Here is a 17,638-nt window from a genome sequence, read left to right as displayed (position 1 = left end):
CATTGTTAAAATTTTTTAAATAGTGAAGAGAAACTTTATGATTTTTCTTGCTAGAGAAACCCTTGCATATATACAAAGTAGTTTTATTTCCACTGGTCTTTATAAATTTTGGAAATAACTGTACCTTTAAACGGCACACAAAAAAAATCACATGTGTGTATGAATGCATGATTACATACGGGCTTCTCTAGTGGCTCAGTGGTAAAGAGTCTGCCTGTCAATGTACGAGATTTGGGTTCGATCCCTGGGTCGGGAAGATCCCATGGATAAGGAAATGGCAAACCCTCCAATATTCTTGTCTGGAGAATCCCATGGACAGAGGAGCCTGGCAGGCTACAGTCTATGGGGTCTCAAAAAAATGGGCATGACTTAGCAACTACCACCACGATTATGCATGCCTCATCCCATTCCCAGAAGAAGAAAATTGAGATTAGCTTTGTTTTGCAATTAAAAGTGTCTTGATTTCTACTATATATTTTCTTAATTCAACTCTTCTCTTTCTTCCCATCCTACCCCCATAGTTTATGCCTCCACCAGACTTTATTTGAATGCTTCCTCAACATCAGTCTGTGAACATTCATGCTCACAGAGTTCAGAGAAACAGCAACTCCACAACAAGCAAAAACGATGTCTTTCACAATTAATTTGAGTTTCTTTCTAGTGAGTTTTCAAAAATAAACCAAATCAATCTACCAAAGAAATAACAGAAAACTCCCTTCAGTGATGAAGAGAAAGTAAAACTCAAAAAAATGTGTTCTTTTACAAATAATATAAATTTATATTCATGCATTGTTTTCATCAGCTCACGAGCAAGAGTGCACGTTGTTGGAAAAGCTTACATGTTGCAAAGCATCTGGCTTCTGTTTTCCTGAATAAACAAGCTACAATGGAATATTGTGTAACTGGTCTCAGAGCTGCATGAATTGTATTAATAACTTGTGTTCCATATTGCAAGGTGCAAAGGTACAAGGAAAATCAATATATTTACAGCATTTCAAGTTATTCTGTGAGAACTGTAATAAATCAGGGAGGTGGAAATTAAATATACTATAAAACAGCCTTCCACAGTAAAATACAGATTCATTATCTTCTAAATGATATGAGAATGAGCATCCATATTTTATAACAATATGACTCCATTGGCCTTTAGTAAAGGAGAAAAAAAGGCAGTGAAAGTGAATCTGCTAGTGATAAAACAGATTTGAACGCAGCCAATGCAATAGAGTATTATTTCAATGAATGGTATTCTTTTTGGAGTCTTAGATTTTTGGTTTGACTACTGAAGTTGTGCAACTCTTCAACTGCATAGTCAGTGAAAAACAACATGAATTTCCTGTGACACAGATCCAAAAATCCCAGCAAGAAACAAAGGAAATTCTTATAAAATAATAACTTGAAGGGACGTGGAGTTCTGGCAGCAAAGGCAATAACTGATTTGTCATTTCTTGGTAAGTAGCTCAACTCAACCTAAGGTTCCAAAGTCAGATTAGTGTGCACATGAGGACCACATGATACTTTAAGTCATGCCTGACTTGTGTACATTTACAAGGAAATCTGTCATTAGAAACCTCGTCATCACCCTTCCTAGTATACTGTGTTGATGGAAGGTGGAGATTTCCAAACACACAACTCCCTGAGGCTGGTTCTGAGAATTAGACCCTGGCTTCCTGCAATGTCAATCTAACCATTTTTTAAGGTCATGAGCCATTTTTCTTCTTCCCTAGACGACTGGATATTTCAAATCCAGAGATGGCTGTGATGTATTTCCAAGTATCATATTATACATGTGGTTTGCCAGGTATGCCTTCCTCTTAGATTCCACCTAGAATTATAATTTGCCATCATGTCCACTAATGGTATTGCCCCCACTGGGCAACAGATCCACTAAGGCCATTCATGATGAACAGGGTGACCACTTTTTCTCCGCTGCTGTTGCAAGTGTTCTAGTTCAGCCTCGTACATCATTTCTTGGACTAAGTACTTCTCCCGTCTTATTCGGTCATATAGGTTCTTTGGTACATCCGGAATCAGGTATGCGATGAAAGACTTGATCCCAAAAACAAGGTGCTGAAAGTTTAAGAGGAGAAAGTACATTTTCAACGATTCTGAAATGCTAATTATAAAACAAAATAGTCATGAACAATGCTGTGTTTGCCTTACAATCAAGCATCAGAACTCGGTATGTACCATCTAGAATATTTTGGGAATATTTTGGAGATATCCCAAAACTATATTGGGGATACATTTATTGCCTTCCATCTAATAAGTATTACAACAAAAACGTGTTGATGTCACCTTACAAACACTGAATGAATCTGACATACACACCCATAAAACCCTTATATACTATGCAATACTGCTATGATATGCATTGTCATACATGGATAAGAAAGACCATACGCAGGGAAAATTCCTTCATTATAAGATGTTATAACACACAGTGTATGAACCATACAGAATACAGTGAAGCTGTGAAGCTGAATGTGGACTCAGACCCCAGTATACACATTTTTCAGAATATCTACTCTATTAAAATCATATATTATTATAACTGCTCTAAAATAACTTATCTTTATCAACATTTATTCTATGATAAAATATATTATACTAAAATAAACTGATAAAAGTATTGCATTAAAAAAAGCAGGAACAAAAATCAAAAGGTAATATGCTTGTGATTAAAAGTACAGATGCTGAATGAAATTGCATGTGTTTGAATCTCACTCCAACACTCTTAGCTGTGTAACCTTATGCAAATCACTTATGTTCTCTATGTCTCAGCTCTAAAATGATGCTAATATTGGTATCTTTTAAAGTTGGTATAAGAATTAAAAGAGCAAATATATGTGAAAAGTTCAAAGGGGTACCTGGTACAGTATAAGCACTGCTTAAATAGTACCTTCAACTATTATAAATGAATCTTTTTTCTTTTCCCATGAATAATAGGTCTTTTAATTTCTCATTAAAAAAAATCTGATTGATGGAGTTAGGATGATCTGTAGAAAAGAACCCATTCACTAATTTAAATTGTAACAAATATTTCTAAATTTTACTTCTGTGCTCTTGAGTCACATTGATTAAAAAAAAAATCTGATAGAGTTAGGATGATCTGTAGAAAAGAACCCATTCACTTGAAGGACTTAGGACTTAATCTCTATGCGGAAAGGAAAAAGGTACTGTTAACTAGGCTTGCTGTACGTGTCCAGGGAAATAGCACTACATAGTAAATCATAGAAATGCAAGTCATACTTTCCCATAGATAAGCAGATCAAGAGTTTCCTGCCCGACCAAATACTTGATATTCACAGAATAGCCAGCAATGTGACTCAAGAGCACAGAAGTAAAAATTAGAAACATTTGTTACAATTTAAATTAGTAAGCAGGAATATGCTCCAAGTCCTATGTGGTTCAGTCACTCCGTCATGTCTGACTCTTTGTGACTCAGGACTGCAGCATGCTAGGCTTCCCTGTCCTTTACCATTTCCTGGAGCTTGCTCAGACTCATGTCCATTGAGCTGGTGATGCCATCCAACCATCTCATCCTCCGCTGCCCCCTTCTTCTGTTGCCCTCAGTCTTTCCCATCATCAGGATCTTTTCCAGTGAGTCAGCTCTTCACTTCTCAAAAAGCCAAAGTACTGGAGCTTCAGCTTCAGCATCAGTCCTTCCAATGAATATTCAGGGTTAATTCCCTTTAGGATTGACTGGTTTGATCTCCTTGCAGTCCAAGTGACTTTCAAGAGTCTTATCCAGCACCACAGTTTGAAAGCATCAATTCTTTGGCACTCAGGCTTCTTTATGGTCCAAATCTCATCTGTAAATGACTACTGGAAAAACCATAGCTTTCACTATACGGACCTTTGCCTGCAAAGCGATGTCTCTGATTTTTAATACGCTGTCTAGGTTTGTCATAGCTTTTCTTCCAAAGAGGAAGCGTCTTAATTTCATGGCTGCAGTCACCATCTTCAGTGATTTTGGAGCCCCCCAAAATACAATCTGTCACTGTTTCCACATGAAGTGATGGGATCGGATGCCATGATCTCCAAGTCGTATACAATGGTAATAAGTGAACCTACAAACTGATTCTCAGAAATTGATATGAAAGGGTGGCTTAATACTAAAAAGGAAATCTTCTTTAAGTTAGATTTTAATACCCATTTATCAAGGCACTCTCACAACCAGTAACAAATGACAATTTTCTTACAGTGATAGAGTTTATCTTGAAAAACCTACAGCAAATTATATACTTTAAAAAACCAGAAGTGTTTCCATTGAAGATGGAAACAAGACATGGTTGTTCACACTGCTGCTATTCAACATCCTATTGGTTTCCAGCTATACAGTAAGGCAAACAAAAGCAATGAAACTGTGGAATTCAAGATGCAAAACTGTTGTTATTTACAACTGGTGTTATCATTTGAAAAGAAAATTCACCAGATTTACCAGACAGAATACTAGAACTTAAATAAGGAAGTATGATCATCTTAAAAATATTATTGGTATTCCAGCAAAAATCAAGCAAATCATGTAAGGGAGGTTTAGAGTACTCATAACAGCAATAAAAAATATCTATAAATTTTCTAGAAATTAAAAGGGAAAAATAAGCAAAAGAATATTTACAAATCTATTAAAGGAATAGAACGATTTGAATAAATTCCACGTTCGTTAATGAAACAACAGATTTTGTAAATAAGTCAAAATTTGATTTCTACAAATGTAATTCTAACCAAGGTCTTTGCTCAATATTTGAAGGAACCTGAAAAACAGTTTAGATGAATGATTAATAATTCCAAATAGCTATGATAATTGTTTAAATTAAGAGAAAATGTGGCAGGAATGGAAGGTCACTTGCTTTATCGGATATGAAATATTTAAATATTGCATTTATATAGTGCAATAGTGATCCAGTTACTAAAGACAGAGTGATAACTCAAAATACTGAGGTCAGAGATATACCCGTGACAATATAGGAACTTGAAATATAACAGAGATGGTTTTACAAGTCAGTGGGTAGATAATAGATTATTCAGTAAATCACAGTGCAAAAATTATTTTACTATATGGAGAATAAAAAAATAACTTTTTCTTTCAGACTCTATAAGAACTCCAGGTATCTTAAAGACATGTGATAGGTAAAACTATAGAGTTAATAGTAAAAATGTAGTAGAATACCTTTTTGAATTGGAGATAAGGAAAATGTCCTAACTAAGCTATGCAGAATAAGCACACACCATGAAAGGTAAACAATTATGGGCTTGACTACATCAGAATTGAATAGTATCTGTTTACAGGTAAGACTAATAGGTTGTGGACAAAAAATGACATCTGCTATGTATATAACTGGTGAAGATTAATATATAAAATAGATATGCTATGCTATGCTAAGTCGCTTCAGTCGTGTCCGACTCTGTGCGACCCCATAGACGGCAGCCCACCAGGCTCCCCCGTCCCTGGGATTCTCCAGGCAAGAACACTGGAGTGGGTTGCTATTTCCTTCTCCAGTGCATGAAAGTGAAAAGTGAAAGTGAAGTCGCTCCGTCGTGTCCGACTCTTAGTGACCCCATGGACTGCAGCCCACCAGGCTCCTCTGTCCATGGGATAAAATAGATAAGGAAATCATAAAATTTAGTAACAAATATACTGGAAACACAATCCAAAATGGATCAAAGTTATAATACACTTACCAAAAAAGGAAGCCTAAATGGCTTTCTGGTACTAAAAGTGATGGTCAGTGCCATTAGTAAACAGGTTATAAAAAAAAAATTAAAGCAAAATATTACCTTACTCTTGTACAACTGCAAAATATTAGAAATCAGATACTATGAAAATCTGGTGAAAATCCAGGAGAATTTTGAAGAGGACTCTGTCGGTATTATTATACATGGAACCAAGTTCGCATATAAACTAACAATTCCACACCCGAGTAAAATACTCCTTAAAAACCCTTAATGTGTTTACAAGATAACATGTCCTATAGTCTTAATAACAGACACATTGAGGTAGAGAATTATTGTAGGTCTAAGTACCTATCTTAAGGAGCATATGGTATTTAATTTTGATTAAATATCATAAGTAAACAAAATAAATTACAGATCTCATGGATAGATGTCTCTCTAGATCTGAAAAAGTACAATGGCAAGAGATAAAATGAATTATTACCTAATACCATTGAATTAATTCTGAAAAATAGTACTTAAAGTAATACCACACACACACACATATATATATTTATAAACAAACATATATTCAAATAAAGATGTGGAGCATCTTCCACAGAAGAAGACAGAGTGGGTGCTTATGGAGGGAGTGGGTAGCAGGGAATGAAAAGAGAACAAAAAAAGAGGGAATCATTGGTGTCATGGATCCATGATGGAAGGTTGTTGGTAACTGAGGCATTTAATTAAGTTCTTCACTGTATCAGGCTGGCTGTATTTTAAGCAAGGCAATGATATTGTAGCTTCTCTAAATTTCTTAACAGGACTACAATCTAGTATTTACTGTATCACTCTGATCATCAAAATCTGTGCAATTTTTATAAAAGTGTTCTCAGGCATAAATTACTGAATTATTTGTATGCTTATACAAATACACATGGAGGAGGAAATGGCAACCCACTCCAGTATTCTTGCCTAGAGAATCCCATTGACGGAGGAGCCTGATGGGCCACAGTCCACGGGGTTGCAAAGAGTCAGACACAACTGAGAGACTTCACTTTCACTTTCACAAATACATATGATTAACTATAATTAGAGTTGATTGTTCAGAAGATAATCTCTCCATCCGATGAACAAATTTGGGTTCTTTTGTTAGATTAGGAAAATCATTCTTTCCTTTTTAAATTTGTTTACTATGGTGCTCATAACTAAGTTGAAGTACAGTTGATTTATAATGCTGTGTTAGCTTCAGGTATAAAGCAAAGTGACTGACATATATATACATATACATCTATTTTTTCAGATTCTCTTACCTTATAGGTTATTATAAAATATTGAATATAGTTTTCTAAGCTATATAGTAGGTCATTTTTTGTCATCTATTTGATATATAGTAATCAGTTCAGTTCAGTTGCTCAGTCGTGTCTGATTCTTTGCAACTCCATGAATTGCAGCATGCCAGGCCTCCCTGTCCATCACCAACTCCCGGAGTTCACTCAAACTCATGTCCATCGAGTTGGTGATGCCATCCAGCCATCTCATCCTCTGTCGTCCCCTTCTCCTCCTGCCCCCAACCCCTCCCAGCATCAGAGTCTTTTCCAATAAGTCAACTCTTCACATGAGGTGGCCAAAGTACTGGAGTTTCAGCTTTAGCATCATTCCTTCCAAAGAACACCCAGGACCGATCTCCTTTAGAATGGACTGGTTGGATCTCCTTGCAGTCCAAGGGATTCTCAAGAGTCTTCTCCAACACCACAGTTCAAAAGCATCAATTCTTTGGCACTCAGCTTTCCTCACAGTCCAACTCTCACATCCATACATGACCACAGGAAAAACCATAGCCTTGACTAGACGGACCTTTGTTGGCAAAGTAATGTCTCTGCGTTTCAATATGCTATCTAGGCTGGTCATAACTTCTTCCAAGGAGTAAGCATCTTTTAATTTCATGGCTGCAGTCACCATCTGCAGTGATTTTGGAGCCCAAAAAGATAAAGTCTGACACAGTTTCCACTGTTTCCCCATCTATTTGCCATGAAGTGATGGGACCAGATGCCATGATCTTAGTTTTCTGAATGTTGAGCTTTAAGCCAATTTTTTCACTCTCCTCTTTCACTTTCATTAAGAGGCTCTTTAGTTCCTTTTCACTTTCTGCCATAAGGGTGGTATCATCTGCATATCTAAGGTTATTGATATTTCTCCCAGCAATCTTGATTCCAGCTTGTGCTTCTTCCAGCCCAGCGTTTTTCATGATGTACTCTACATAGAAGTTAAATAAGCAGGGTGACAATATACAGCCTTGACGTACTCCTTTTCCTATTTGGAACCAGTCTGTTGTTCCATGTCCAGTTCTAACTGTTGCTTCCTGACCTGCATATAGGTTTCTCAAGAGGCAGGTCAGGTGGTCTGGTATTCCCTATTCTTTCAGAATTTTCAAGTTTGTTGTGATCCACACAGTCAAAGGCTTTGGCATAGTCAATAAAGCAGAACTAGATGTTTTTCTGGAACTCTCTTGCTTTTTCAATGATCCAGCGGATGTTGGCAATTTGATCTCTGGTTCCTCTGCCTTTTCTAAAACAAGCTTGAACATCTGGAAGTTCACAGTTCACGTATATACGTATATGTTAATCCCAAACTCCTAATTTATCCCCCTCTTTCTCCTTTAGTAACCATACATTTGTCTTCTATGTCTGTGAGTTTGTTTCTGTTTTATAAATAAATTTATTTGTGTCACTTTTTTACATTCCACAAATAAGTGGAATATATTTGTCGTTCTCTGTCTGGCTTACTTCACTAAGTGTGATAATATGTAGGTCCACCGTGGACCTAGAGATTATCCTAGTTTTCTGATATAAATACTCTTTAACTTACATTATTCAGCCCTTGCTTTTTTTGTACTTGTCACCATGGTTTCATTGTATTTAAATCTTTTACAGGTACATAGTCAGCTCCAGTTTTGGAAGTCAGTGAGAAACTGAATTCAAAAAGACAGTTAATGTATCAGTTGGAAAAGTGTTTATCTACAGTAATTTTATCAGCCTGTGACTAACCTCAAACACAATAATGAAGGCCAGTCTAGCAGCGAGGATATGCCAGTATTGGAGGGTGAATTCATAGGGTTTGGAACTCCAAGGAGGACCTCTGTAGTCTCGGTACCTAAAATCCACAAAAACAGAGTTTGGAGATTAGAGATCAAGATGTGAAGATCCCAAATGTTCTTTATTTGCCAAAACTTCAAAATGACAATTTCAATGTTCCCATTAACATGTTGAATGGAGGAGATGGAATGGTGAAAGCAAAAAGAAAAGACAGCTATAATTTTTAAGTACCTGCAATACCCAGATTTTCCTATGCCAAGTTCACTCAGGTCAAAGAAGGATAGGCTATTGTTGACATATCCTGTTAAACAACTGAAAAGAAAAGAAAGCATCATGTGACTCAGATTCATAAATTTCTAATCCAACTCCTTCATTACAAATGATGGGATTTAATAAGTGCTGTTATGCCATTCATTCTATTTATAAACTCTGAGCAACTCAGCTCTCTGATTCTATTCCCTGACTCACTATACCTGTGATTATAACTTAATGAGACTGACTCTTGCCTGCGATTTCCCTGCAATAGTTTCTGTCTTGCCCTATCACCTGACTTATATTTTATTAAATGTTCACTATGCAGTGGGTGGATTTCCCTGGTGGCCCAGACGGTAAAGCATCTGTCTGCAAAGCAGGAGACCCGGGTTCGATCCCTGGGTTGGGAAGATCCCCTGGAGAAGGAAATGGCAGCCCACTCCAGTATTCTTGCCTGGAAAATCCCATGGACGGCGGAGCCTGGTAGGCTACCGTTCATGGAGTCGCAATGAATCGGACACAACTGAGCGACTTCACTTTCACTTTCTTTCATGCAGTGGGCATTGTGGTTATTTCATATGCATTGAAATTGCATAAATATACTTTTATAAATATACATATATATACATGTTACAGTATTTGGATAATTATAATCAAGCAGCCAGTTGATAAAAATGCTTATTTGTGATTTAACTTTTTCAATTTATATATTGAGGACCTAAAATTTGTTAGAACATTCTAGATACTTGGTATTCAACAGTAAACAATATAGGCAAAATTCCCTACCCTGATGGTTCAGTATTAAATTGTAATCAGGGTCAAATTTTACAATAACTTTAGAAGCTTATTATTTCCACCATGTGGATTAAAAAAACTAATATTTACAGAAACGAAATGGCTTTCTTTAGTACTATAATTCTCAAAATTTCTGGTTTCAGATACCCTCTACATTTAAAATAGGCATTGAGGATCTCAAGAAGCTATTTGCATAAGAGCAACCAGGTAGAATTAGTGGTAAAGAACCCGTCTGCCAATGCAGAAAATGATAAGAGACACTGTTTCGATCCCTGGGTTGGGAAGATCCCCTAGAGGAGGGCATACCAACCAACTCCAGTATTCTTCCCTGGAGAATCCCACGGACAGCAGAGCCTGGCAGGCTACAGCCCATGGGGTTGCAGAGCTGGACACGATTGAAGTGACTTAGCATGCAAGCATGCGTATCAATTGATATTTACCACATTAGAAATTGAAAGAGAAATTTAGAACATATTATGTTAACTCGTTGTAAATAACTATCAAATCCATTCAAATAATATACAAACACATTTGAAAAATATATGTTCCAAAAGAAAAAATTGGAGTGAGAGATGACACAGATTTACATGTTTGCAAAATACCTTAATATCTGCCTTAATAGAAGACAGCTAAGATTGAAAGCAAGAAGAGAAGGGGACAACAGAAGATGAGATGGTTGGATGCCATCACTGACTCAATGGACATGAGTTTGAACAGGATCCAGGAGATGGTGAAGGACAGGAAAGCTTGGCGTGCTGCAGTCCATGGGGTCGCAAGGAGTCAGACACGACTGAGCGACAGAACAACAAGATACTCAGGTGTGCTCCATCGTGTCCAACTCTTTCGACCCGATGGACTGTAGTCCACCAGGCTCCTCTGTCTGTGGGATTTCCCAGGCAAGAATTCTGGAGTGGGTTGCCATTTTCTCCTCCAGTGGATCTTCCTGACTCAGGGATTGAATCCAAGTCTCTTGGGTCTCCTGCATTGGCAGGTGGATTCTTTACCACTTGAGTCATCTTGGGATACCTGCATTAAATCTGTTGCAATGTGTTGTTTTTGTTGAAGGTCAAGTAGAAAATCTGGCCTCATACCAATTAACTAGTTGGAAAAAGACTATTTTAATATTTCAGATAAAGGTCAGTATTTTTCTTTGGTATTCCACCAAAGCCCTACCTATGGTAATTTCTCAAATTTTTGTTGCAAAGTGGAATCTTAAAGTTTCAATGAACTTTCACATAAACTGTTTCATAGCAGGTCTATCTTGTACTCTGAATTCATCATTTATCCAAGCATGATTCTGTGATATCAAATAGGGGCCATTTGGAGAATATCTTTTCCCTAAATCAGGGGTCCCCAACCTCTGGCCATAGACTGGTACCTGTCAGATCGGCAGTAGCACTAGATTGGAAATAAAGTGCACAATAAATGTGATGCACTTGAATCACCCCAAACCATCCCTCCTCTCCCAGGTCTTGAAAAACTGTCTTCCACAAAACTGGCCCCTGGTGCCAAAAAGTTTGGGGACCGCTGCTTATGCGGATATCCCATATGTTGATTTATTTTTTACTGAAGACCATGAAAAAGCACAATTGTTAATATCACCACTGATTTTTATCAGAAAAAATAAATACTGGGAAACTCTCAAGCCCCACAAACATTCTTGATTATTTTCCTTAAAATGACAAGCTAGTTTTGTGCATTTTATAAAAGAGTGTTTGCTAAATACCCAAGTCGGAATACTCATAGTTTGTTTGGTAATTGTTCTTTGTCTGGCAATTGTTGAAAAAAATGTTGGTTTGGTATGCAGCTCCAGCAATCACACAGGTGCTCTTCTGTGACACTCCCATCACACTTCAGGATATAGCACACGTGCTTCATGCACACTTCGTGTTTTGTCAGATAGAATATTGAGAAGACATTTATTCAAGGGTAGAGACTTGATACAATTAATAATTATTACTGCTTCATCCAAGATATTTTGAAATGTCTTGTTGTTCAGTTGCTAAGTCGTGTCCAGCTCTTTGCGACCCCATGCACGGCAGCACGCCAGGCATCCCTGTCTTTCCCTACCTCCTGGAGTTTGCTCAAACTCACATCCATTGCATCGGTAATGGTATTCAACCATCTGAAATTTCATACTGGCATCTTAAAAATGGCGACTGTAGTGAGAAATACAATCATTACTAGTAGTTTTTGGTGCCACTGCTTTGAGTGATGCAAAGCCATCAAAAAATTTTATCCACCAGTGCTTTTGTACCATCTGTGCGGACTTCAATGTGGTAAAAAAGCAAATAGTATCTTAGTATTATTATGAAAATAGTATTGACCTCATGAACACTGAAGAAGACATGCAAGCCACAGATTGAGAACCTGCCTGGAACACAGTGTTCTTAGAGCTTGGATTTGAGTGCCCGTTTATCTTATTCTAAACCTCCAAATATTAATTATAGGGTCCCACTGACTTCTCTCCCCTCCCTGTCCATCCTAGACCTCATAATTTATCATTTAAGCTGATCTCTTGCCAATATTCTCCTCTCCACTGACACCTTGTCCTTTCGCCCTCTTGCTCTGGAAATTTCCAATCTGAATGACGGTACTCCAATTTAGCTGCTAAGCATATCCAGAGAAAATTAAATACAGGTAGCCCTTGAGAACGTGTGGTTTCAGCCTCACATCAGCCCACCACATGTCTCCTTGAAATGATTCTGCATCCCTAGTCACTGCTTATGGAGAAGGGCTCATATGCTGACTAAGTGACAAGTCAGGACTGGAATGTAAGACAGCTGGTGCCCAGCCAATCTCACTCTCACCTGCCACTAGGTGGCGGTAAAGACACTAACAAATAATGCCTGTGAGGAAGAGGGGTGCGGATTGTGCTCCGTATTTCAAATCTTTGAAGTTTGCTTCTAGACCATTTTGAATTAAGAAAAAAGGGACTTTGTGATTTTTCACTACTAATATTAAAATCTTTTTTTTTTAGTGTTTTGTGTTTTACAGTTTATAAAATATTACCTTAGACATCATTTCTGAAACAAAGGTCCAGATTGATGATGTGCCTTTTAGTAAGAAGCAAAGTTAACACTTAAGTCTAGGGAGTTTGACTTCAAGTCAAAAATCTCTTGACAAGACTCTAAAATATAAAATAAAATCTCATGTCTTTATTACCTCTCTTTGAAAAATTGAGATGTTTGTTTTTGTTCAGAAAGGCACTGCAATGTTCTGAGACAAATTAGTTAGTTCATCAGCAGAACCAAGAGCTGATGTCTTCCTAACCAGGACTCGCCCTGTTGGGGCACAAGTCCTGTATCTAGATAAGATGCAAGCCCAGAGCTGCTCCTGAAGGGAGGAGAGGCAGCTTCTCCTAGCACTACTAATCACTTATCACTACTTTTACGCCTAAAGCTACCCTCTAGCTAAAAACTCCAGTTTCTCTCTGTTGCCAAGTGCAGCACTCCCTTTCATTCTTCCCTAACACACATTTTCAAGAAGGAAAGATCTGGAAAGTCCATGTCCCCTAAGGCAATGGTTCCATTAATAAAATGAGAAATTTTGTTCCCCAGTGACTATTTTGTGATGATTGGAGACATCTGTGGTTGTCACAACTTGGGGAGCAGGGAGGTTGCTTTTGGTATCCACTGGGTAGAGGCCATGGGTGCTGCTAAACATCGTAAGATGCACAGGATGTCCCCTCCTCCTCAAAAACAGAATTATCTGCTCTGCAGTATCAATAGTGCAGAGGTCGAGAAACCCTGGAAGTGTTGATTTAAATTTTAATGAAAAGGAAAAAGGAGGCAGGTCTAGGGTATCCTTTTCTGCATCCTTAAAATCTCTAGCAGTAAATTCCTTTAGAAAAATCTCTTATATAGCTGACAGTTTCTTTACATTCTGCATCTCCTCACAACCTAGTTTAATTCCCTTCAGTAACCGATTAACTATTATGGGCCTCAATTTCCTGATAGGTCAGTTGGTAAAGAATCCACCTGCAATGCAAGAGACCCCGATTCAATTCCTCAGTTGGGCAGATCAGCTGGAGAAGGGATGGGCTACCCATGCCAGTATTCTTGGGCTTCCCTTGTGGTTCAGAGGGTAAAGAATCTGCCTGAAATGTGGGAGACCTGGGTTTGATCCCTGGGTTGGGAAGATCCCCTGGAGAAGGAAACAGCTACCCATTCCAGTATTCTGGCCTGGAGAATTCCATGGACTGTATAGTCCATGGGGTTGCAAAGAGTCGGACAGACTAGACAACTTTTCATATCACTTCACTTCATAGACAGAAAATTACTGGATGATTTTTAAGGTCTCTCCTGGTTTTAAATCTGACTTCTAAATACATTATAACGTTTTTACCATTTTAATGCCAGTGATGAATTTACACAGAAAGTCATAGAGAGACTCTAAAATTATTTTCTGTAAAACACTGTTGTGCTTTTTATCCCAGTTGATTTCATCTAATAAATATAGAAACACAATGATCAGAAACATTACCCTTAATGGTCACAGAACAAAACTGCCCAGTAAGTTCTATTTAATGACAAACATAAACTGTGTAAAGTTCAACCTTACCTTTCACTATATTCAAAATGAGTTGCACAGGGGCCATATTTGTATTCATAGACAAAACGTGGGATGTAATCAGATGTTATAGCAATTACAAATGCATTAGTGATCACAGCCAATATACCAATTCCTTCAAGAATTCCATACCAGATACCTAGTAGGAGAAAGATAAAAGACAGCGAATAAAAAGAAAAAAAAAGAAAATCCTTTAGTTCTCCAGCCTTTAACTTGGAAAAGATGTTTCAGTTCTGCTGGAACCAAGTATTGTGAAAGTGTTAGTTGCTCAGTTGTCTCTGACTCTTTGGGACCCCGTAGACTATAGCCCACCAGGTTCCTCTGTCCAAGGAATTCTCCAGGCAAGAATACTGGAGTGGGTAGCCATCTCTTCTCCAGAGGATCTTCCTGACCCAGGGATCGAACCCAGGTCTCCCACACTGGAGACAATTCTTTACTGTCTGAGTCACCAGAGAAGCCAATGTTGGAACCAAGCTCTGTCCATTATTTACTTTCTAAGGATGGTATGTATCTCACTACAGATATTACAGCTACTGAATACTTTCTATAGAGAGGAGGAAGATCCCATCTACAGAGATTTGAAAATTAGAAGATTGTTGGAATTGGTTTTTATTTTTAACAATGATATATGGCATAGCTGCTTAAGATTCTTCAAAGCCTATATATAGAACTTGATTAGTACTAAAACCAATAAAAGTATAGTAGTAATTCATTGTGTGAACCCCAAAATATCTGCATTCACTATGAATTTTGCCTTTATCTTTGTCAAAAACATTTTTAATGTAAAAATATGAAAAAGTAAAACTAGTTTAGTGACAAGATCCGGAAATCACTGGTTTCTTAAGAAGTAGAAAATGTCAACCAATCTGGCATCACATAGATACACAAAACAGGCTTTGAAATTGTATATCGTATCAACAGACTATTGATTTTGGTCAAAATTGATGTTTCAAATAGGGTTAAAATTAACTTTAAAAAACAATGATATGAAAAAAATAAGTCCTAGAAAGGCATATATGACATCCTTTACAGTTATAAACAAGTTTATGAAATAGGAATGCTCAGTAAGAACTTACTCTCAGCCAAGAGTTATAAATAAAATTACTCTCATTTTATTCTTTCGTTAATGAAAACAGTTTTGTTATGGTTGGAAGGGAGCCCCAGCAATAGAAACACATATGGTGCTAAGTAAGATCAAGCCACCACTTGGCCTTAGCAATGCAAAAACCCATGTAGTTCCTGAATCTTACCTATGTCGGTTGCTCGGGCTGGCAAAGGCCTCCGCCACTGGGTGACAAATTTGTATGCATCCAGCCTGATTTCGATGATATTGTTTAACAAAGCCAAAAGAGGGGCCAGAGGAAAAGCTGCAACGAAGATGGTAGTAAAACCAAACTGCAAAACTGTAAAGGCAGAGAGTTAGAAAATTAGTAATATAAACAGTCTCATTTACTGAGTGTCTTCTTTGCGTCATATTAGGCATCTTTACATAGATTGCCTTTAATCCTTTCAACACCCTATAAAGTAAGTATGCTTCTCCTATTTTACAGTTGAGAAAACTTGAAGCTCATAGGTGTTAGTTAATCTGGCTAAAGGGTAGATAGCTAAAAAAAGCTTAAAATCTGAATTCAAACTCAGGTCTCAATAGACTGTAAAAGGCTCTATGACTGTTTCATCTCTATGTGATACATCAAGAAGGAAGAAAAATGTCAGAGAACTTGAAGAAAAATGCTCAGTCCTAGAAGAGAAGCAAGAGACCTAATCTTGTCTTCTGTTTTTCTGGATGAGAAAAATGAGGGCCAGAGAACAAAACCAAACATTAAAACAACACACCAACATGCAGCGATCTTAACAGTCAATCCTTATTTTCATAATATAAATAAGTTTCTTGAAGAATCCCAGACTCAGACGGATCTGTGCAAAGATTTACTGTGAGAAAGAATTACTGCTTTATTTGGGTGGGATGATACATTTCTTAACGTAGGAATGAGTTTTGCTTTATTTTGTTCCTTTAAAATATTTGTTCAAAAGGTAGATACTTTCATTTTGCTCAAATGTTATGGTTGACAGGGCAATACGCATAAGCCTTCCAAGAGCACTGCCTTATTATCTTCTCCAGCTCTGCTGAGACAAAGGTGTAGATGTGTTTTAGAAAGCTTGGAGTTGGAAAGGAGAGAGATGGTTTTCTCTCTGGAATCAGAGTCTGAGTGAAGTAGAAAAAAGTATCAAGAAGGTCAAATAGCTTTGCAGAAGGTTCCATACCCATTTCTAAGTACTCATCCATCAGTCCGTGAATATTCATGGGCTGCAGATTCCAGTCATTTTCCCACTGAGGGATGGAAGCATCTTGAATTCCCCGCTTGATTTTATGTCGTGACCACCAGTTCTGGATCAATCTACATTATGAGCAGACAAAGGACTTTTGAGCTCTTATTTAAGCAACTGGTAAACAATTTACAATGCATTAAGAAAAGTGAAACATTCACTACTTTGAAACTGTATTGGGAATCGGGGGTCTTTGTATGGCCTCAACTTTGTTTTTACAAAGTTATTTATTCATTTATTTTTGGTTGTGCTGCATTTTCGTCGCTGCGTGTGGGCTTTCTCTAGTTGTGGCAGGTGGGGCTATTCTCTTGTTGCAGTGGGTGGGCTTTTCATTGCTGTAACTTCTCTTTCATCAGAGCACAGGCTCTAGGGCACACGAGCTTCAGTAGTTGTGACACACAGGCTCAGTAGCTGTGGTGCTTGGGCTTGGTTGCCCCACAGCATGAGGAATCTTCCTGGAGCAGGGATCAAACCCATGTCCCTCGCTTGGCAGCAGGATTCTTAACCACTGGACCAAAGGACCCCTAGACTTCCTAGCCCCTGTAAACATCTACATATTTCTCAGAGTTGATCCTCCTATGCACTGGTGCTTCCTGACATTGTTTAGACAGAGTCTCATTTCTATGATTCTATGATCCCATCTATATAAATATTTAAACTCCTGTGCTGCCTGTAATTGTATCTGAGCCCTTCCTGCCAAATCGTCTGGGCTGTGTTCTCTGAACATGAGTAAAATCATTTAATTGAGCCCTACCTAGAGTTTCAAGAGATGTAATTTCTAGTCTCCACCCTACAATGCATTAGCTGTGCATTAGCACTTCACTTCTCTGAGTCTATAAACATGAAGCATTCAAGCGATTACACTCTGCTCCTATAGGGAACAATAACTTGCAATGAGTCCAAGTTTCAGTCCATTTATCAGACTTGGGAAGGAAGTAACAATACTC

General features: G+C 37.8%; 1 protein-coding gene across 1 annotated transcript in view; it reads right to left on the bottom strand.

The window, feature by feature from the left end:
* Window positions 1–754: 754 nt before the first annotated feature.
* The window catches only part of ANO3 (anoctamin 3), a 452,166-nt gene continuing 435,282 nt past the window's right edge, over window positions 755–17,638 (bottom strand). Inside the window, 6 exon segments of the mRNA XM_055549165.1 lie at window positions 755–2,067; window positions 8,700–8,805; window positions 8,979–9,059; window positions 14,358–14,505; window positions 15,617–15,769; window positions 16,629–16,762. Of these exon segments, the coding sequence (XP_055405140.1) occupies window positions 1,885–2,067; window positions 8,700–8,805; window positions 8,979–9,059; window positions 14,358–14,505; window positions 15,617–15,769; window positions 16,629–16,762 (805 nt within the window). The 3' untranslated portion in view covers window positions 755–1,884.

The sequence above is a fragment of the Bubalus kerabau genome, chromosome 15, assembly GCF_029407905.1.
Source record: "Bubalus kerabau isolate K-KA32 ecotype Philippines breed swamp buffalo chromosome 15, PCC_UOA_SB_1v2, whole genome shotgun sequence".
Lineage (NCBI taxonomy): Eukaryota > Metazoa > Chordata > Mammalia > Artiodactyla > Bovidae > Bubalus > Bubalus kerabau.
Note: the sequence above shows the minus strand (reverse complement) of the source record. Positions and strands in the feature narration are given on the sequence as shown.